At 37.4% G+C, this 22,055-nt stretch overlaps 1 protein-coding gene across 10 annotated transcripts in view; it reads left to right on the top strand.

The window, feature by feature from the left end:
- LOC124870470 overlaps nucleotides 1-22,055 on the top strand; it is a 36,585-nt gene that overhangs the window by 2,290 nt on the left and 12,240 nt on the right. For 3 of the 10 annotated variants that reach the window (XM_047369175.1, XM_047369171.1, XM_047369169.1), the window contains exons 2-17: nucleotides 6,165-6,217; nucleotides 7,150-7,218; nucleotides 10,179-10,232; nucleotides 11,520-11,600; nucleotides 11,770-11,808; nucleotides 11,903-11,959; nucleotides 12,056-12,121; nucleotides 12,910-12,987; nucleotides 13,681-13,785; nucleotides 14,028-14,102; nucleotides 15,044-15,112; nucleotides 16,185-16,253; nucleotides 16,538-16,600; nucleotides 18,210-18,278; nucleotides 18,961-19,032; nucleotides 20,503-20,571. In XM_047369175.1, coding sequence (XP_047225131.1) covers nucleotides 6,170-6,217; nucleotides 7,150-7,218; nucleotides 10,179-10,232; nucleotides 11,520-11,600; nucleotides 11,770-11,808; nucleotides 11,903-11,959; nucleotides 12,056-12,121; nucleotides 12,910-12,987; nucleotides 13,681-13,785; nucleotides 14,028-14,102; nucleotides 15,044-15,112; nucleotides 16,185-16,253; nucleotides 16,538-16,600; nucleotides 18,210-18,278; nucleotides 18,961-19,032; nucleotides 20,503-20,571 — 1,083 coding nt within the window. In that variant the 5' untranslated portion in view covers nucleotides 6,165-6,169. Of the gene's footprint in view, nucleotides 1-6,164; nucleotides 6,218-7,149; nucleotides 7,219-10,178; nucleotides 10,233-11,519; nucleotides 11,601-11,769; nucleotides 11,809-11,902; nucleotides 11,960-12,055; nucleotides 12,122-12,909; nucleotides 12,988-13,563; nucleotides 13,786-14,027; nucleotides 14,103-15,043; nucleotides 15,113-16,184; nucleotides 16,254-16,537; nucleotides 16,601-18,209; nucleotides 18,279-18,960; nucleotides 19,033-20,502; nucleotides 20,572-22,055 lie in introns of those variants that run through there. The other 7 variants (XM_047369170.1, XM_047369176.1, XM_047369174.1 and 4 more) reach the window with 7 other exon arrangements.

Genomic DNA, 22,055 nt, shown 5'->3' with positions numbered 1-22,055 from the left:
GATAATTTGACCTATTGGAAGCATATATACAGGTCCTTCTCAAAATATTAGCATATTGTGATAAAGTTCATTATTTTCCATAATGTCATGATGAAAATGTAACATTCATATATTTTAGATTCATTGCACACTAACTGAAATATTTCAGGTCTTTTATTGTCTTAATACGGATGATTTTGGCATACAGCTCATGAAAACCCAAAATTCCTATCTTACAAAATTAGCATATTTCATCCGACCAATAAAAGAAAAGTGTTTTTAATACAAAAAACGTCAACCTTCAAATAATCATGTACAGTTATGCACTCAATACTTGGTCGGGAATCCTTTTGCAGAAATGACTGCTTCAATGCGGCGTGGCATGGAGGCAATCAGCCTGTGGCACTGCTGAGGTCTTATGGAGGCCCAGGATGCTTCGATAGCGGCCTTTAGCTCATCCAGAGTGTTGGGTCTTGAGTCTCTCAACGTTCTCTTCACAATATCCCACAGATTCTCTATGGGGTTCAGGTCTGGAGAGTTGGCAGGCCAATTGAGCACAGTGATACCATGGTCTGTAAACCATTTACCAGTGGTTTTGGCACTGTGAGCAGGTGCCAGGTCGTGCTGAAAAATGAAATCTTCATCTCCATAAAGCTTTTCAGCAGATGGAAGCATGAAGTGCTCCAAAATCTCCTGATAGCTAGCTGCATTGACCCTGCCCTTGATAAAACACAGTGGACCAACACCAGCAGCTGACACGGTACCCCAGACCATCACTGACTGTGGGTACTTGACACTGGACTTCTGGCATTTTGGCATTTCCTTCTCTCCAGTCTTCCTCCAGACTCTGGCACCTTGATTTCCGAATGACATGCAGAATTTGCTTTCATCCGAAAAAAGTACTTTGGACCACTGAGCAACAGTCCAGTGCTGCTTCTCTGTAGCCCAGGTCAGGCGCTTCTGCCGCTGTTTCTGGTTCAAAAGTGGCTTGACCTGGGGAATGCGGCACCTGTAGCCCATTTCCTGCACACGCCTGTGCACGGTGGCTCTGGATGTTTCTACTCCAGACTCAGTCCACTGCTTCCGCAGGTCCCCCAAGGTCTGGAATCAGCCCTTCTCCACAATCTTCCTCAGGGTCCGGTCACCTCTTCTCATTGTGCAGCGTTTTCTGCCACACTTTTTCCTTCCCACAGACTTCCCACTGAGGTACCTTGATACAGCACTCTGGGAACAGCCTATTCGTTCAGAAATTTCTTTCTGTGTCTTACCCTCTTGCTTGAGGGTGTCAATAGTGGCCTTCTGGACAGCAGTCAGGTCGGCAGTCTTACCCATGATTGGGGTTTTGAGTGATGAACCAGGCTGGGAGTTTTAAAGGCCTCTGGAATCTTTTGCAGGTGTTTAGAGTTAACTCGTTGATTCAGATGATTAGGTTCATAGCTCGTTTAGAGACCCTTTTAATGATATGCTAATTTTGTGAGATAGGAATTTTGGGTTTTCATGAGCTGTATGCCAAAATCATCCGTATTAAGACAATAAAAGACCTGAAATATTTCAGTTAGTGTGCAATGAATCTAAAATATATGAATGTTAAATTTTCATCATGACATTATGGAAAATAATGAACTTTATCACAATATGCTAATATTATGAGAAGGACCTGTAGTACCGTGTTTTCCGCACTATAAGGCGCACCGGATTATAAGGCGCACCTTCAATGAATGGCCTATTTTAGAACTTTTTTCATATATAGGGCGCACCGGATTATAAGGCGCATAGAATAGAAGCCACTGCAGTGGGGTTGCGTTATGCATCCACTAGATGGAGCTGTGCTAAAGAGAATGTCAACAAAACAGTCAGATAAGTCAGTCAGTCAAACTTTATTAATACACTACAAACCAGCGTTCTGATAACTCCATTCACTCTCATGGTAAGGTCTCCTCTACATAGAATTCTATTGAATAGAGCCAACCGCACGTTAGGAATGCATTGGAGTCTATGAAGTTGAAGTTGAAATCAAACGTTAGTTAAAATGTGAAAGGGAACTTTTCCCTGATTCAGTAAACACGTAAAAGAAACAGTTTGATGCACTAAATCAAACGTTAGTACTGTTAACCTTTCCTGTTTCTGTCCCCTGACCGTAGTCTGATGACACAGGGGAGACGCTTTCTCCAGGGCCGAAGTTACTAGTTTCCTCGGGGTTAACTCCCTCACTCATACGTTGCTGAGTTGAGCATGAAGAAACAGCATCAAAACACTGAGTTGTTGACGAGATTCGGGGTTCTTTTTAATGACTTTGCACGTAAAACACAGGGCTTACAGACTCATACACCGCTGCTCCGGTCGCCGTCTCTACCCACCCCACACACACAATAATACCGACGTCACTCCTTCACTCTTGATTCTCAGCTAGGTTTTTAAGTGCGCCTTATAGTGCGGAAAATACGGTAAAGAGAATTGGCCCAAGTACTGAACCCTGTGGTACTCCACAATTAACCCTGGAGTTTAAAGATGATTTATCATTTACATGAACAAATTGGAATCTGTCAGACAAATAAGATTTAAACCAGCATAGCACTGTTCCCCTGATCCCTACAGCATATTCCAGCCTTTCTAAGAGAATATTGTGATCGACTGTATCAAATGCAGCACTGAGATCTAACAGAACCAGAACAGACACAAGTCCATTATCTGAGGCCATAAGAATATCATTAGTGACTTTCAGCAGAGCTGTTTCAGTGCTATGATGAGCTCTGAAACCTGACTGAAACTCTTCAAACAGGTCATTGCTGTGTAAATGCTCACACATTTGATTAGCAACCATTTTCTCAAGAATTTTACATAAGAACGGAAGATTGGATATAGGTCTTTAATTTATTAAGTCATCTCGATCAAGCGAAGGTTTCTTAAGAAAAGGTTTAATTACAGCTACCTTAAAAGCTTGTGGTACATATCCATTTACTAAAGATAGATTAATCATATCTAAAATGGGGCTGGTAATCAGAGGGAACACTTCCTTAAATAATTTGGTTGGGATTGGGTCTAACATACAAGTTGAAGGTTTAGATGAAGCTAATATTTCTGATAACTCAGGAAACTCCACAGGATCAAAACAGTCCAAACACAGATCAGGTTCTACAGTTACATCCAATGTTGTCTCACTTGCTGAGGATGAAGTAATCATCTTCAGGAGTATGTCAAAGATTTTCTTTTTAAAAGAATCAATTTTATTTAAGAAGAATCCCATAAAGTCATGACTGCTGAGAGCTAAGGGAATGGATGGCTCAACAGAGCTATGACTCTGTGTAAGTTTAGCAACTGTACTAAAGAGAAACCTTGGATTATTCTTGTTCTCTTCTATTGATGAGAAATAAGCTGTTCTAGCTTGGTGAAGTGTCTTTTTAACAGTAGGCTATTTTTCCAGATTAAGTAGGAATCCTCTAGGTGTGTAGAGCGCCATTTTCTCTCCAATTTTCTAACATTGTGCTTTAAAGTACGCAGCTCTGAATTAAACCAAGGAGCCTGCCTCCTATAAATAATTACCTTCTTTTTCAAGGGGGCGGCATTGTCTAATGCATCACGCAATGATGAAGAAACACTATGAACAAAAGAATCAATTTGTGAAGAGGCAGAAACACAATTATTGCCCTCTACTGTGCTTTTCAGTGATAATGAGGAAATTAAAAGTGGAACAAATTCTTTAAAGGTTGTTACAGCATCGCCTGATAATGATCTACTGTAATGAAATTTTCTTTCAGGTGTGGAGTACTCAGTTAAATTAAACTCAAAGGTTATTGAGAAACGGTCAGACAGGACAGGGTTATGAGAGAATATTGTTATTTCTTTACACTCAATGCCATATGTCAGCACAAGGTCCAGAGAATGAAGACAAAGGTGGGTAGGTTTGTTAATGTTTTGAGCAAAGCCAATTGAGTCTAAGATAGCATTAAACGCTATATTTCAGCTATCACTTTCAGCGTCAACATGAATGTTAAAATCCCCCACTATAATAACTTTATCTGTATTTAACACTAAATCAGATAAAAGGTCTGAAAATTGATCTAAAAATTGAGAGTAAGGGCCTGGTGGACGGTACAAAACAACAAACAGAAGAGGTTTTAGTGCTTTGAAATTTGGATGAGGAAAACTAAGGATTAAATATTCAAAAGAGTTGTAGCTATTGATTGGTCTGGGACTAATCAATAAATCCGACTGAAAGATGGTTGCTACTCCTCCTCGCCCAGTATTTTGAGGAATGTGAAAATGTAAATAATTAGTAGGAGTTGACTCATTTATAGTAACATAATCCTCTTGCTACAGCCAGGTTTCTGTGAGAAAATAAATCAATCTGATTGTCATAAATCAGGTCACTAACTAGCAAAGTCTTTGAAGAGAGAGATCTTATGTTCAGTAAGCCACTTTTAATTTTTTTATTTTTATTTTCGGTCTGAGTGTTAGTTCATTTCTATTTGTAGTTTTTAAAATAAAGAAAAACATAACACGTTTGCAAAAAGTGGATGGATAGATTTTCTTCAAAGGGTGTTGATATATGTGAAAAATTATGTATGAAAAAAGCTAATTGTTTCCAACCTAATGACAAGAAAAATAAGTCTAAAATATTACTGGTACTTTTAATTTAATGCAAATATTTGATAAAAAAACTGAAAAAGTACAAAAGCCGGCATTATATTATATCTATTTTAATAAACATCAGTTGGTTCTTTGCCCAAGCTGTTAAAAGCCATTGTGGACGTCCCAAATCGCCACCACGAATCAGGTAGGAGACTTTTTTCACAGGATTACTATTTGTCATGGACCCCACAAATCAGGCCTTTATAGAAGAGTGGCAGCCAAAAAAACATAGTTGAAAAAACCCATATATGGTCCTGTTTAAAGTTTGTCACATAGGTCTTTGATGTGTCCCTGTTGCAAACATTAAAAACAAATAAAAAATATCAGTATTTCCAGACTTCATGTTTCCTTCCTGTATTCTTTTCTTCTGTCCTTCCTTTTTCACTTTCTTCCATATGCGTTTTATCCTTTGTCTCCTTTTGTTCTTTCTTGTCTCCTTCCACCCTCACTTTCTCCTCTGTCTTTCACTTATTGAGTTTGTCCTTGTTCACCTTTTTACCTGTCATTCTTGCCTGTCCTTCTTTTCCTGTTGTCTTCTTTGTCTTTCCTTCCTTTTGTCCTTCCCTACTTGTGTCCTTGCTTCCTTCTTTATTTCAGTCCTTCTTTCGTCCTGTACTTACCTTCTTCTGACGTGTTGTTCCTTCATACCTTCATTCCCACTTTGTGTCCTTCCCTCGTTCCTTGTAATGTTTCTATCTTTCCTTCTGTTCTTTTCTACTTTCCTACTACCTGTGTGTCCTTCCTTTCATGTGCCATTTGTCCTTCCTACTTTCCTATCTTGTGTCTTTGCTCATGTTTATGTTGCTTCTATTCATCCGTTCTTGTCATATCTTTCCTTTTGGTCAGTCTGTGGTTTTTGCCGTTTCCATATGTAAACCTGCTCACTATGTGAATTTCAGTCATAAATTGATGGTGAATTAGATTTTTTTTATTTTTCCAAATGATTGAAAAGGACTCAGATCCTTGGAATGTTCAGTATGGAAAAGTCTGGAATTTCCTAAATAAAAAATATTTAGGGACCATGGAACGCTTTCTTTTTTCTTTCTGAATGTAATAAGTTTGAAAAAATGAGTTGTCAGTTGTTTTTATTATTTTCAGTATTTAACATCAATTTTCCTACTTTTAAATATTAATAAAAACAATAATAGTCTGCAGTTTTATTCTAAATGGTAGCTGAGTTTCTTCTGGCTTCTAAGTAATTACACTTCTTAATCCATACTATTTAAAATTAAAAACCAGATTGAAAATACCTATATAACATATTTATACAATATTTTCTTGCCGTTTTAGACTTTATGTTCTGAACTCCAGAAACCTCAAACAAAGTGAGCAGGAGCAATTGGTAAAAAGGAAAAACTATGATCCTGCCGTCTTTGGTTGCCGTTTCATAAGGAGTGTCAATAAGTTTCATTAATTATTTAGCTGCCCACTATTACAAAAAACCTGCGTGTAGTAAACTCACATATTGAGTTATATTAACTTTATATTAACAATTCTTTCACAAACCCTATCAAACCCAATGCTTCCTGTTTAAACTCATTTTGTCACTCCTGCAGGCAAGATGGAGGCCTGTATGATGAAGCCAGAGGCCAAAAAGAAGCCAACACCGGTGAGAAACCCTGCGAAAGACATTATTCAGTACTCTCAAGTAATTTTAACGAAAAAAAAAAAATATATATATATATATATTTTTTTTTTGGCCTAATTTTAGATCTGTTTTTTTTTTTTTTTTTTTTTTTTTTAAATGTCAACAAATTGTTTTGTTAATTATTTTGAGCAAAAAAGTTTCCTCCTTAAAGAACAACTTTATTAGATCATTATTTTTGCAATAAACCTTTTAATTTATTGCATACCACATCATAAATTATGAACAGAAATTTGCGCATAATAGAGCGAAACACTTGTATAAAATGAAACCTTTTATTATTTATGTAATCAAAAAGCTGAAGTATTTAGAATATCAGTCATGATTGCAACTCTAAACTTTTGGTAAATAGTTTTTTCTGTTTACTTTACTGTTTTACATATATATGTTTAGAATAAACTAAACCGAAATTATTCTTTAGTTGTTTTCTGACGGTGGTTTTCACTGTATTTAATATGTTTGCGGAATCTGAAGGTATTAATGTACGTCTCAACTTGCAACATTTTAATTCATGGTAACTCATAATGTATCAGAATTCAGAGCATTGATAAAACATCTCACATAACAAGCAAACCCCACAAAAATGCTGGTACATCTCAGGCTTTGTTTTAGAGCGATACAAACACATCCAAGCTGACTAAATGTAAAATAACCCAAACTAAACAGACCGGTTCTGGTTGCTGGTGGAGACGGGATGTTCCTCATTCCCAGAGACTTATACGTTCCTGCACGCCCGGTGAACCATTAAAACATGACAACAAGCTCTTTTTTTTTATTGTTTTTGTCCTGTTATTCCTCAGATATACACAGTTCACCGTTATTTTTTTTCAGCTGGCATAAATGGGCTTTAAGATAAAACCCAGGATGCTGAAAAGATGCTGAAACTTTGTTTACAGATAAAAAGAAACGAGGCAGAGAGAGAAGTGAGGCCAACACCATTGATGCCTCCTCGACCTACAGATGCTGTGAGTACATAATAGGTCTCCATGTTTCAGTTGTGTGCACTGACAAATACTTATATGGTCTTGTGTTTCTCTGTAATGTTACTCCTGTTTTATTTTTGTTCAATAAACTCCGGAAACTTGTTGTTTCGTTAAAGGGGATGAAGTTCAGTCTGAAACTATTCAGGTGTAAGACAAGATTTATAAAATTAGCCTTTTAAATTGAATACTTTTTCACAAACAGAACATTTATTTTAAAGACAATACATGCATCTTCTGGGAAATTAAACTTGTTTTTTAATAAAAAAATCCATCCCAGGCAGATTCCACGATATTAGGAAAGCATGCAGTTCTAAATGACAATATCATATGAAATTAACCCAAATTTTCATCTTAGATGCTAAAATCTATATCAGGTGTGGGCATCATGGGCTGTGAGAGTCCTTTCAGCATGCTCATATTGTTTCCATGCAAAGACTAAATGCATTGCACTTGAAATACAGTTGCCTACTGAATATTGCATCCCAGCATCTTTAGGTGATATGTGATATTGCTTACATTGACACTGCAGTGATGACTGCAATCTCTGTTCTGTGTAGCTCTACTAGATCTGGTCACTTTTGAAAAAGTACAGAAAGCCATGGAGTTTGCTTTGAGAGTTTTCCAGTCAGAATCAGTTTGGGGGGAAACACAAACACAATATGATGATTTGTTTTTTTTCTTTTAATAATAATAATAATAATAATAATTTAGACTTTATTGATCTCACAATGGAGAAATTGTCCTTAACCCATCCCTATAGGGAGCAGTGGGCTGCCATTGTGCGGTGCCCGGGGAGCATTCAGGGGCTAAGGGTCTTGCTCACTCAGAGTGGCAGGCTGTGCGATTTGAACCAGAATACTTGTGGCCTCTCCGGGACACAAATGCCCCGCTCTCTAACCATTAGGCCACCACCCTTTTTACATTTTTAAAACAATAAAAATAGGAAGCCCAACGACATGGTTCTGAAACGCTTTGTTTCACCAGTTCTGGTAACAGTGATAAACGTCCTGATGGCAACTTGTCAGTGAGAACTTAGTCCATCCTTTAAGCAAACACTGCTTTGTAAAATTTTATCTTGTACTGTATTACTCTGACTTGGAAAGTAAAGCTCCGGAGACTTGAACTGTGTAATGAAGACCACAATTTCACTGTGAAAGAGCCGACAAGTTCTTTTCCCCCTTAGGAGTGTCCTGATTTTTTTGTCTTTTTAAATGTTTCACACCATAAAGCTAAATCAGACAATGATAACCTGAGTAAATACAACAGGACGTTCTTAAATTATGGTTTTATTTAAAAAGGGGAAAACGATATCCAAACCAACCTCGCCCTGTGTGGAAAAAGTAATCCTGCTGCCTTGCAAATAGGATCTCCTTAAGCTGGGTTTTTAACAGACTACAGATTTCAGTGCCATTGGTGACAAAGGTCAAATTATATAGATGTTTCTCAGGGAAGGGATATTATTTTATAATCAGTTAATCCATATAAAAACAAGAAGCTATCGAGACAAGAAGAGGTAAAAGTAAAGAAAAAATTGTATGATTAAAATAAATAGTAGCACAATAAAAAAGAGGTATTTTAGAAAATATATAAAAAAATAAAGAAATGTAAAAAATATTATCTGGATGGAAACATCCAGATAAGTGACATATAAAACATCAACCACACCTAAGTAACACTATGAGTGAACATCTAAACAGATGTGTTGTTAGCTGTGATTTAAAATCTCCTATTTCAGTGATGGAACGCAGCTCTGTTGGTAAAGAACTCAACAGCTTAGGAGCAAAAACGGCTAACGAATGATCGCCCCATTTTTACATCTTGTCCTGGGGACATGCAGAGTTGTATGTTGCAAAGGCCTGACGTGACGGCAAACAGTTAAAAGCTCAGACAAGTAAGCTGGAGCAAGGTGAGTGATGGCCTTAAAAACAAACAGCAGGACCTATCCTAAAGCATACTGGAAGCCAGTGGAGAGAAGACAAAAGAGGTGAGATATGGGTGTTTTTAGGAGCATTGGACAGAAGTCGGGCAGCTGCATTTTGTACCAGTTGAAGCTTGTGGAGAATGGACTGGTTCCAGTGTACAAGACATTACAGTAGTCCAGCCTAAAGCTAACAAAGGCATGAATAACCTTTTCAAGATCTGCCAGAGATAAAAAAGGCTTCATTTTGATAGGATCCTTAACTGGAAAAACCTTGCCCTGACCACTGAGTTCACCTGTTTGTCAAATCTAAGTGCACTTTCAAGTATTACCCCTAGGTTCCTCACAGCTAAAGTGAATAGAGGGGAAAAGTTGCCAAAACTAGGGGCCTGGCAAGGTACCTTGGGAATGAAGACAATGCACTCAGTTTGCCCCTTATTTAGGTGCAGGAAATTCTGTAACAACCATTGTCTGATATCAGACAGATGATTTTTCAAAAAGCCAAGAGCATTCCTGTCCTTCTGTTTCACTGGTATGTAGATCTGTACATCATTCGTGTAAAAATGAAAACATTGTGTTTGGGGATTATAGGTCCTAGTGGCAGCAAGTACAGGGAGTACTGAACTGGTCCAAGAACTGAGCCTTGTGGCACGCCAGAGGAGAGAGGGGCTATTGTAGATATGAAATCATCACTGATAAAGATCTATAATATGAGGCAAACCATTTAAGCACTGGACCACGCAGGCAAACACAGTGTTTCCAACGGGAAATGAGAACTGCATGATCTACTTTTTAAGCCATTTTTTATGAATGAATGAATTATTCCTGTACAGGTATAAATTATCTATGGCTATACACTACAAAATAATCATCATTTAGTAGATTAGATCTGTAGATGCTCTATTTAAAAGAACAAAGTTAGGTATGATTTGGTGTAGGGCTGTAAAAACTTGTGATTTACATACTTTATGCTAGGGTTAAAGTTAGAACATTGAAAAATCTCCAAGTTGATTTTTTTCTGCAGGAGCTGACTCACACACAGTACAGAATGGAAAGATCAGCAGCCTCACACAATGAGGTATTTATTCTACAATGTATTTCACCGGGAGATGGTGGTGTATTCACTTTAAAAAGAAGATATATCAAAAAATTACACGAGAAGAGATAATATTACAATAAAAAGGTTAAAACGCACTGGTACACACTAAAAATGGCAGAATGAACAATAAATGGAGAATGAACGAAATAAAAGACCTTTTAAAGTTTTCTATAAAATGTAAATAAAACTTTTATTTCTGGTGTAATTTCTTAAAATTGCTAAAAGTAAACACCTATGTATGATATCAGGCATAAATTATGAGAACATCATTACTGAGCATTTTGAAGGAGGATTTTCTTGTTTAAACCTCAGACATTAAGTTTGGTGCTCCTGATAAGTGAAATGAGAGTAAACACCGTGGTGAGATCCAAACATAGATATAAACCAGGATTCTTGTAATAATAGTTTTGGAAAGAGGAGTCTTATATAAGATCTTGTTATTTTTTGCAGCAAAGGGACATCTTCGGCATAAAAAATACATTTCAGGAAACGAACCTCATACCAGCTGTGAAACATGGAGGTAGAAGTGTCATGGTTTGGGGTTGCTTTGCTGCAGCAGGACGTGTTCTGCACAGCATTAAGGGGTCCACTATCTATTCTGTAGTGTATCATAGGGTGCTTGAGGAAATATATAAAACCATCCGTAAAATATTAAAGCTGAAGCATAACTGGACCCTGAAACATAATAATGACCCAAAACATACCAAAAAAAAAACCCACCAAGGACTGTCTAAGAAATAAAGATTTGAAGGTTCTTGGTCTGAGTTGAAGCCCATGGCTTGATCTCACAGAGGTCCTGTAGGTTGACTTGAAACAGTTTGTACAAGCAAGAAAACCCCTCAGGAGAGAGGCAAATCTTCCCCAGAGCCGTGCCAGAGACTGGTAGATGGGTACAAGAAGCTTCCCACTGGAGGTCTTTCAGCCAGAGGTGGTAGCACTGGCTATAAGGGGTTAAGTGTCCTGCAGGTATTTTCTACCATACATTTTTGTTTAAAGCTTTGATTTAATGAGTAAAAGAAAAGGTTAATCGTTGGAATGTACCTGCAATTTATTCTCGTAACTTTGCAGATCCTTGTTTAATACCTAGAACTGGTTTCCCATGACAAACAAGCGTGGGTGTGTTGGTAGCACATAGATGTGCATTCAGACATCCAGTTGCTCTGAGTCAGCAGTCTCACGACTGTTTAGTCTTACTGTAATAATAATATGAAGGTTCAACAATATCCATCTGATTCTTTTCATTTTTGTTTATTTATTTCTTATCAGCAGAATGACAACATCCAGCAAGGACACACAAATCTAAAACCATCTGAAACTCCTGTTGCCCCATCGAGACTCACAGAAAAGGTTCAACACAGCCCGATCTTTCTTGTAAAACTACTTCTCAAATTCAGATATACAATGTTTTTGTTTTACCTTTAAATAAACATGAATCAATATTCTGGTGAAGGACCCTCTCAAGGTTTTACTTTTTACTTTTCTTCTCTCTTTTAATTTATCCTTCTTGTTTGTGCAGGACCCAAAAGCAGCAACCAGACACAGCAAGCTCAGAGAGGTACGGGCTTACTGCACAGAGGCACCTTTAAATCAAATCCCATATTACACCTCGGTTATTTTAATGAATTCAGTTTCTTCCTCTTCCAACTCAGAATTCCAGAGAAACTGAGCAACCAGAAGCTGCAGCAGATGAAACGGATTTCAAGCGGGTATTTACCTGCAGCTGCATACTGCCAGCTCCCACATGGTTTATAAACAGCATTTAGAAGATCTCCTTCTGTCTTCATCTGTGTTTTTTCTGGTAGAGCAGTCAGTCGGGCCTGATGGGAATGCTTCGCCTTAGCCAGAAAGAGAAAATGCCAGCTTTTACTGTAAGCAAAGCTCACAGCTTTCCTGTCTGTGAATTAAAGACAGGACATTGGTTTAGCTAATTACAGTATGGGGCAGAAGTCTTAACATAACCCTCATTGCTGTATGTTTGCCTAGCATTCAGGCTTTTTTTGGGCTGTTTTGAACTGCTCTTTGGCAATATTTCTTCAGACTTTAAGTTCTTTCAAGCTGTTTTGTTTTTAACTTAGGGGATTTTTCTGTTTTGAAAAAGCAGCTGACGTCTAAAGTAAAACTTCCATGTCTCAAAAGTGTGCCGGTTTGGAGATAAAATGTAAAGACATTAGAGTTGGTTAAAAACTTTTGTACAGTGCTATAACTTAGGGTTTTCTGTCAGTGGAAAGTTGACAGTTCTTGTTTAATACCTAGAACTGGTTTCCCATGACAAACAAGCGTGGGTGTGTTGGTAGCACATAGATGTGCATTCAGACATCCAGTTGCTCTGAGTCAGCAGTTTCAAGATATTTTGTAAAAACCAGGCCTGTCTAATTATTTAGACGTCTTTGTTTGAATTTTAAGTTTGGCTACAAACAATCACAAATCAATTAATAAAAAGCTGCAAAATATGTGATTATTTGGCAACTTTCCTGCTATGCAGGTATATTTCTGATGTTTTTAAACTCAGTGATTAATGCTGGTAAATTGTTGTCACAACTATGATAATCAAAAAATAATTGTTATTATTCTTTTCCCACAGCCATATTAATAACTTCTACCAAACACAAGAGGAGTTTTAACACCAACTTAATCTCCTGGTAATTTCTCTCCTCAGAGCTACTTAACCGACATCTTTGATCAAGAGGAACAAACAGATGACGTCCCAATCAGACAGGCTTCCAGCAACAAACCAGTATGTGTGTGCTCCTGTTTGTGTGGCTGAGTGATAACCATTTTTAGTATTTCACCATCAAAGTGAGAACTGTTTGTTGTAAAGTGAAGACATTTTCATGGTCCTCACTTGCTATTTTGCTAGGGGTTAGGTTTAGGACTAAGGTGTGACTTGAGTTAAGGTTAGGCTTAGGGTTAGGTATGTACTGGTAATGGTTAGGTTTAGAAAGGATTGAAAATGAATGGAAATCAACATTTAGTACGACAAGAGTGTGTGTGTGTGTGTGTGTGTCTGTGTGTTAATGTGTGTGGTGTCAGTTGATTTGTGACATGTGACTGTGGTCGGGAGGGCATCCTGAAAGGAGTAATGAAAGAGCTGCAGTTCAGGTCCTCGTCCAATGTATGACACCCTCTGTTGTCAGGTCTGCTGCGCCACCTTAACGCAGCATCATTAAACTGTCTGACTTATTGTACCATTGTGGAGGAATCCCAGGTCTAACCCCCATAAGGGACCCTTGACCCATTTCAGTTTTCCCAGAGCAAACTGCTGCAGCTGACAGAAGATCTTGTTTTAAAACGGTGAATTTGAATCTTAAAGGAGACTGACTGAGTCATTCAGCAGAGGCGTCAACAAATGGTGGACATCAGGGAGCAGTAGCCAATGCTGTACCATTGCGGCAGTTCCTTCAATGTGACTTGTGTTGACACTCCGCAGGCCAGTAAAGAACGGAGTCCAGATCCCAGTGCAGAAAAAACCAGTTCAGAGAAGGAACAACTGGGAGAGACAAACAAAGAGCAACACAATGCAGAGCATAAACGGGTACGATTCAACATTGATCAATTCTGCTTCTGCTTTTCCAAAGTCTTTATATCATAATTCATAAATAACAAAGAAAGGGAGAGAAAAACAAGTGGCTGTAAAAAGATACAGACCACTTCTTCTATTTTGGAGACAAATACTGACATTATTCTCTAATTATTATGTGCCAAGACATTAAATGAGATCACATACAGACAGTTTGCCCTATGCATGGTTAAATCTTTTATTCTCTGTGTTTTCAGGACGAAGGAAGCCTACTAAAAACTGGAATGTTTTGGAAAACACCCAAAGAAAGATCCTCCTCTCCTGCTGTAAAGGTAACATGGACTCTCCTGCTGTTTGTATTAAACATAACACCAAGCTCACTAGACGTGAGATGCAACCTTTGTTTCTGTTGTTTTTATTTTATTTCTTATGCTTCAATTTAAATATGGCTGTGCAGCTATAACAACATTTGAAAAACAAAACAAAAAACAACTTAAGGGACCTGTAAATTAGTGACTGCTGGAAGCTCAGAACCTCTGGTGTTGGACCTTCAGGTGAATCTATAATGAGTTTACCTTTCTGAAATTATGCCGGAATGTTTGTCCCAGCATGCTGGGAGAAATGTTTAACTGGAACAGACCTGCTAATCTTTGGTTCAAAATGGATCTCATTACTAATACGCAGTATATCATGTTTGCCTTGGTTTCTTTTGTGCAACTCAGATAAAAAAATTTCAAATTATTAAAGCTGACTGAGTGCAATGGAAATGGGTAATGAATCCCAAACTCCAGCCTGTAATCATAATAGATAAATATAAAATTAATATTTCATATTTGGGCCTGACAAAGACCAAAATCCCAGATACAAGTAGCTGAAATGGGCTTCCTCTGCAGGGTGGCCTGGCACTCCCTTAGAGATAGAATGAGGAGCTCTGCCATCCAGGAGGAGCTTGGAGTAGAGCCACTGGGGACGGCTCAGGAACCGCTGGAAGGACAATGTCTCCCGGCTGGCCAGGGAACCCCTTGGGTTCTCCCCAGAGTAGCTGGAGGAGGTGTCTGGGGAGAGGAAAGTCTGGGCGTCTCTGCTTAGTCTGCTTTCCCCGTGACCTGGTCCTGAATAAGTGAAAGACAACGAGCATGAGTACGAAATGAATATCATGCAAAAACCGTTTCATTGAGTGAGGACCAGGAACTTTGTGTAAATAAGTGCAAAAATCTTTTGTGTGAAATAGCATCACCTTTATCACCTTTCTCACTTATTGTGTGCATTGCAGGTCAGTAAAGCAGACAGTGATTCTGAAGATGTGGAGAAAAAAGAAGAGAAAACATCTGAACCAACCCATGTATGCTCAGGTTCAATAACTGCTGCAAGATGTTTAATAAACATCATAGGACTTTATTTTAGTTTACAAAAAAAGCCTAGAGCTCCAAATATTCATGGACAAAATGATGAAGAAGAGGAGTCAAGATGTGGGAGCAGTTGCTAACAGAGTTTATAATATAATTTTACAATAACAATAGTCACAACTTCACCCATAACAATAAAAAAACAACTAAAGCTCATATTTATAAATGCATAAGCACCATTTGAGATTATTTGAACTCATGTGTGCAGCACTCTGAAACTCTTATCACCTGCATCCTCCAAGGTTGGAAATGCTGGCAGGAGCTGTTTGCAGAGTCATGCCTGGCTGGGATGTGCTGTGTTTGTGGGTGCAAATGCTAGGATGATCGTGGAAATGTCCTGCCGATGCATATACCACGATTATGGTGCACAATAGCGTTTTGGGGTTGCAGAAGATGGTAGGGGAAATGGTCATTCATGAGAGTTTGTCCTTCCCTCTTAAGGAAATTTTCCAAAAATGTCCACATTCCAGACACTTTCTAATGGGAGAAGGTTGTGGATTGTTTACCTTGATTGAAGATGGTAGGAAGGAGCCAAGGTTTGGAACAATCATGTTAACACTTGCTTGAGAAGTTAGTCCTGACCTATTTTATTCAGTTGGAAGATATTTTACATGGAAATAGGGCTGCACAATATATTGAATTATTATCACAATATCAGTGTTTGCAATACCATAATTGTAAAGGACTGCTTGGTTGCTAAATGTGGTAAAATATAATATTTAAAGTGCCCTGCATTCACACGTTGTGTGCCAGTTATATATTTAGCCAATTGTTTGGTCTCTTAACGGCCATTGATGCTCACACCAGGTGTATGTTTTTATTGTTTGAGCTGCTGAAGTTTATAGAAAATGATGGGAAAATTGTAACAGGAAAATATGGATTGTTCTTAAAGGATATTGCCATCGTGTTGTTAAGCAACAAAATCTGTTATCTGTTTCCCTGATATCATGCAGTGCTATATGGATATAAATCTGTTTGTATTTTCTTCTTTATTCTATTACCTTATAGGAAAAAGGTGGTTTCTGTTCTGGCATCTTAAAGATGTCCAACAAACCAGCAGATGAGACCTTCACACAGGTGAGCTGTCGAAAATATCCGTTTTCTTCTCAGTGATTAATGCTCTGGAAAATTTGCTTTTTAATAAAGATCGAAAATGTCATTTTGATTCAGATGGATCTTTTTGTAAAAATGTTTTTTACTTATTAAATAATTATTTGGTCCTTGTCCGTCACTTTGTTGCTTTATGAGAATCAGAGAGATCACACGGAGCTGTCTGCCAGCAATGAGAGACCCGCCTTTGATCTAAACCTGACTAAATATTAACTGTATGTAACCAAATTTGTGCATCTGCTGTATTTTAGGAAAAAGGAGGAATTTTCAGCGGGATATTCAGGAAATCACCGAAGCCAGCAGAAACTGATCGGGTAGGGAAAGTAAATAGTAAACAAATATAAAGTGGGGGAAAAGTCCAGTTTATCTGTAGGTGTGTTTCCTAACCAATCTTGTTATAGTTTAACTGAAGATATTTGGTGATCAGACCGAGCATGTTCGTGTGTCTCAGAACCATCTGTCAGGCAGTAATGACAGTCTGATGGAAACTCACTCAAATGTAAGCACTGAATAAACCATTATCAATATAACCACTTAGTAATGGTCAGTGATAGCTTGCATTTTGTTCTCATCGGGACTAAGGGTTTCTCAGTGGGATCCTCCACCAATCTCCAACAATTCTTGGAGAAGGGGAACATGAGCAGATAATCTGACAGTCTGTGGACTGATGAAACCATTAAATCATTTGACAGCATGGCTTTTATTTGAAAATCATGCAGTAAGTTGATCAAAGGTTTCTAAAGAGTTAGTGGTTAGTTCAATGAAAGGATTAAATAGCACACTATCAAAGAGATGGAGGCTCAGCGCTGAAGACCAACAATCACTAACCTTTAAGTCATTAGAAGTGATTAACAGAAAATGATTTTTTTTAACACTTACAAGACAGTATAAATTGGAACTAAAAATACCAAATATATGTTAATATTGTTATTATTGTTATATTGTAGAAATAATGTTTTTTTTGATCTGCAGTTTACTACAAATGCAGGTGATGTCCATGTTTGGCCTGCAGAGTATATTGCAAATATATCATCACAGTTTCAGTGTGTGTAATATAAATGTCGCTATGGACTGTTTGGAGTGCAATTATTGTTGGCTAAAGTATTTCAGGTGTTATGAATTTGCATTCTTTATGTTAATATAATATTTAGCCATATGGACAGAATTTCACTGCAGCAGATGCTCACACCAGACACTAATGATGTTGCCCAAAATGCTAAAGGTCACAGAGTGATGGAAGCACAGAGGAAAAATAGAGAAAAGACGAAAATAGCTATATTTCACAACTGATATCATCATTGCAATATTTAAAATTACTGTCGCCATCGCCAGATTTTCTAATATCGTAAAACAGGACAAAACTAGAGCTCAGAATTTCGTCCTCGTTACTAAACAAACGTAGTTTTCTGAACATCTTGACTTGAGACAGTTGTCAAAGGAAGATAAAGTCACAGATTAATAAGAACAGATCGTCAGGCTGGTATTTCTCTTGTAACTGTTCTTTAAGACCTCAGTTTTTCTGCTTGTTATCTTCATGGTTACATCTAAATATCCTCCAGATATCTGGGACCAACCTGCTGCTTCTCCTCCCTTTTAATCTCATTAGAACATAGAAGAGTTTATTTAATTTTAATTTAACACCAATCCTGCAAACAACTTATTATGAAAGTAAAGAAAATATTTTTTAAAGATCTCTGTTGTTTCAATAAAAAAATAAAAAAAACGCATTTAAATTAAATGTGTACATTACATTTACTTTTCTGCAGGCGTTGAGGTCCTTGTTCATTTCTCGGAAGATATTGATCTCATGTTGCTGCTGTTTTGTCTTGAAAGGCTGAGGTTTTTCTCTGTGGATTTTGTTGACTATTTCACCAATCAGTTTAATGACTTTGTTTTTGATCATTTCATTTACTTTTGTTTCAGGACAAAGATGTTCTGCAGTCAGATTTGTCAGCCAACAGCGAGAATCTACCTGAAAACACTAACGTCAAAGTGAGAAAGCTCCAGAGTTTAGGCCTGATTTAAGAATTTCACTGGTATCTACAAGTGCATCTTAATATATTACAATATCATGGGAGTTATTTTATTTTAGTGATTCTCTCAAAGGTATAAAAATGTGCATTCTGTAAATACAAAGGGAGATATTTTATTAATTTTCTTTCCGTTATTGTGACCATTTTGGTTTACAAGTCAAGCACAGTGAACCCAGAGTCATTAAAGCAGGTATTGGTACCTTTGGGATAAGTGCAGTTCATTGCTGCTTCCTGTGCACCTTTTCTGCAACACATTTTCCTTCCGCTCAACTCTCCATTAATATGCATGGATACAACTATCTGTGAACATCCAGCCTCTTCAGCAATGACTCTTTGGGGCTTGCCTATGATTCTGTAGGCCAAAACATCTCTGAATGAACAAAAAAATATATATTTTTTGTTGTTCTTATGTAATACTGTAATTTTACTGAGAAGCTAAATTTTGGGTTTTCATACGTTGTGAGCCATAATCATCAAAATAAATGCTTGATCTCTATAAATCTGTTTGAAAGGAACAACTGGAAATATATTAACTTTATAGTGTTATTCTAATTTATTTAAATGCACTTGTTCAGCCATATCTTGTATAGTGAATTAAATTCAAGGTGTGAAAATCTGACTGATTATTTTGTTTTAATCAGGAAAAAGGAAATATGTTCAGTGGGATGTTTAGAAGATCTCCAAAACCATCTGAAGGGTCGCAGTTGGAGGAGGTCAGACATTTCTTTTTTCAGACATCAACATTTAAAGAGTTTCTCAGGTTCTTTCTTTTGGTTGTTCAGATGTGTTTTCTGGTTGTTTTCACTGTTTTCTGTCTGGCTACATGTGAAAAGGGGAAACAAGCTATGGGTTATTTTCCCAGACATTATAACCTAACTGAAGGAAAAAAAAACTTTATCGTTGAGAGAAATGCTTATTTATCTTATCACAGTCACACACATAGACATGTTTTATTAACTTTCTCTGTCTCATTTTACCTGTGGAGTGTAGGCTTTGTTTTTGCATGTTCAGGCATGTTCTGTAACATTAGTCTTACGGTTTAGGGCGTTGCATGGAAAGCTCTCCGCCAGCAGTGACAGACTGTCAGAGAGCAAGGTTAGTTTACAGGTAACATCCCTCAGATAAATCCAATTATTCATCTATAATCTCGGTTCAGACTACACACACTTTTTTGTCATACTAGTTAGTTTAAGTGACCTCATCAAAGGCTTTTTCGTCTTCACACCTTTTTTTGCTGTGATTTTGGATCGTGATTGCAGGAAAGGCTCAGGCTTAATTGTTTGTGACATTATTTAGGACTCCTATGCAGTTTGGAATTCAATTCCAGTCTGTTCCTGGTTTAGATAAGAAGGGAAAACAAAATAAAAATACAGAAAATATTGGGATTTTCAAAATCTCTATCTTATTATTTAAAAGTTTTTTTCCTCTTTCATGCCTTCTATCCATCCTTACTCTCCCTTCCTACCTTATGTCAGTCTTTTCTTTCTTCCTTGTGTCTTTTTTCTTCCTTCTTTCCTCTTGACTCTCCTTTCCTTTGTCTCTGTCTGTCTTTTCTTCCCCTGCATCCTTCCTTCATTTTGGGGGTTTTTGGGTCCATATTTACTGTAGACATATGTTCTATTTTTCATATTTTAAAACAGACTTAAAGGAATGAGACATCAATAAAGTTAAATCTGGAAAAGTCTGTAAAAAATGTTCATGAACCCTGATAGGGTGTTTCAGGGTCTGAAGCTTAGTTAACAGTTTCCTGTTATGTCACGTTTCAAATGCTCCCTACAGTCTTGGCTTCTTTGAGATTAATCCCAGAAAATATGACCAAGATTATTATTTTAAACCCTGAACTCTGTCACCCACCAGACCAAATACTCCACAGGTAAGAGAACCCTTCCAGCATGTTTTGTGCAAATTAAGGATCGTTTAGCTTGATGACGAATTCCTAAAATACTGCTAAAAAGATCCCCACATGATTACAGATCTTTCAAAAAGTGAGTCGATGATGATTCAGTCTGCAGGATGCAAGTCAAGATACTTGGGTCTGTTGGCTCTGTATCACTCTAATACACCTACTAGGACATAATTTGGCATGTAGAAACATAATTGCTACTAAAAATAGGGATCTGGTTGGTTGAGTGGACCAATATAAATTTGAACACAACTTTAAGTGAATTCTGTTTGTGTTGCAGGAGAATCTGGCAGCAGACAGAGATGATTCAGGGAGCAGCGACAGTCTGTCTGAGACTGGTAGCAGAAAGGTCAGTGAATGTATCATAACATAAATAATATATTTCAAATGGGCTCAACAAAAGTTTTAAAGTCATTCCTCATTCAGCAGTATTTTTGTGGGCTTTGCATTCGAAGGCCATGCAGTCAGACTCTGCTTGTTCATAATATGTATTTGGCTACCTGGATGAACTTTGATGAAGCCTCCGATGAAGCTCCTGGAATAGGTTCTAGTGGCAGAAGCTAAAATCTTGAAAGGTGGTGAGAAAAACAGGATGTTGGAAAAGAAATAAGAATTGTAGGTTAATCACAAGCAACATCACAATAATTATTAATAATATTGCAAATATTATTATCAAGCTTTTTGTTTGACTCTGCCTACATTTTCAGTCTATAAAAACTTTCTACAGAGTCTATATAAGCTGATAGTTTTTTTGTTTTGTTTTTGCTGTTGCAGCATCTCGCCTCGTCATTTATGTTAGAACGATGGACCGGTACACTACCGGTCAAATGTTTTAGAACGCCTTTCTCATTTAACGATTTTCTTTATTTTCATGACTATTATCATTGTACGTAGATTCTCACTGAGGCCTCAAAACTGTGAATGAACACATATGAAATTATGTAGCAAACAAAAAATTTTAAAAGAACTTTAAATATGTTGAATTTTAGATTCCTTAAAGTAGCCGCCCTTTGCAGTGATGACTGAAATATTAACCTTTGACCTTCTCTCAATGAACCTCTGGGAAGTTCTTTCAAGACTGTTTGGAAAACTATTTCAGGTGACCTCCTCATGAAGCTCAGGGAGAAAACCTCAAGAGAGCAGAGCAGGGATCAGAGCAAAAGGTGGCTATTATGAAGAATCTAAAATATAAAAATGTTTAGTTATTTCACATTTATTTCACACTTTTTCTACATAATTCCATGTGTGTTCATTCAGTTTTGTTGCCTTTGGTGAGAATCTACAATGTAAACGGTCATGAAAATAAAGAGACCCATTAAGTGAGAAACTATATGTAAAACTTTTGAACGGTAGTGTATAAAGAATAAGTGACAGAAAAACAGACGTAATCTGTAGCAAAAGTACCTTGTTGGAAAGGCGGCATTAAGCACAGGGGTACAAACTGATTCATAAAATGTGTAGTTTGATTCAGGGCTCGTGTTTTGGTGTTTTCTTCAAACCTCCGACTCAGAGACATACCTGCTGAAGTAAAATCAGATCTGCTTTCCTGAAGCGCAGCAACAAACCTTGACATGCATCTCTCTTCTGGAGTGGGTGGGGATGGGTTTTGTTCTTGTGTTAAATTTAAGCTACTCTTGAAAAGTATTTGAATAGAAAAATCTTATCAGGAGTAAGAAATTAAAAATGAAGTATCTTCTATATATTTCAGGACAAAGGGAAGTTGAAGACGTCCTCTGGACGTGAAGACAGTGCTGACTCAGCGGAAATTAAAGAGGCCTTCTCTATTGAACTGTTTCATTAATAGTTTTGAAAATGGTTTTACTTATTTATGCC

The sequence above is a fragment of the Girardinichthys multiradiatus genome, chromosome 6, assembly GCF_021462225.1.
Source record: "Girardinichthys multiradiatus isolate DD_20200921_A chromosome 6, DD_fGirMul_XY1, whole genome shotgun sequence".
Taxonomy (NCBI): Eukaryota; Metazoa; Chordata; class Actinopteri; order Cyprinodontiformes; family Goodeidae; genus Girardinichthys; species Girardinichthys multiradiatus.
Note: the sequence above shows the minus strand (reverse complement) of the source record. Positions and strands in the feature narration are given on the sequence as shown.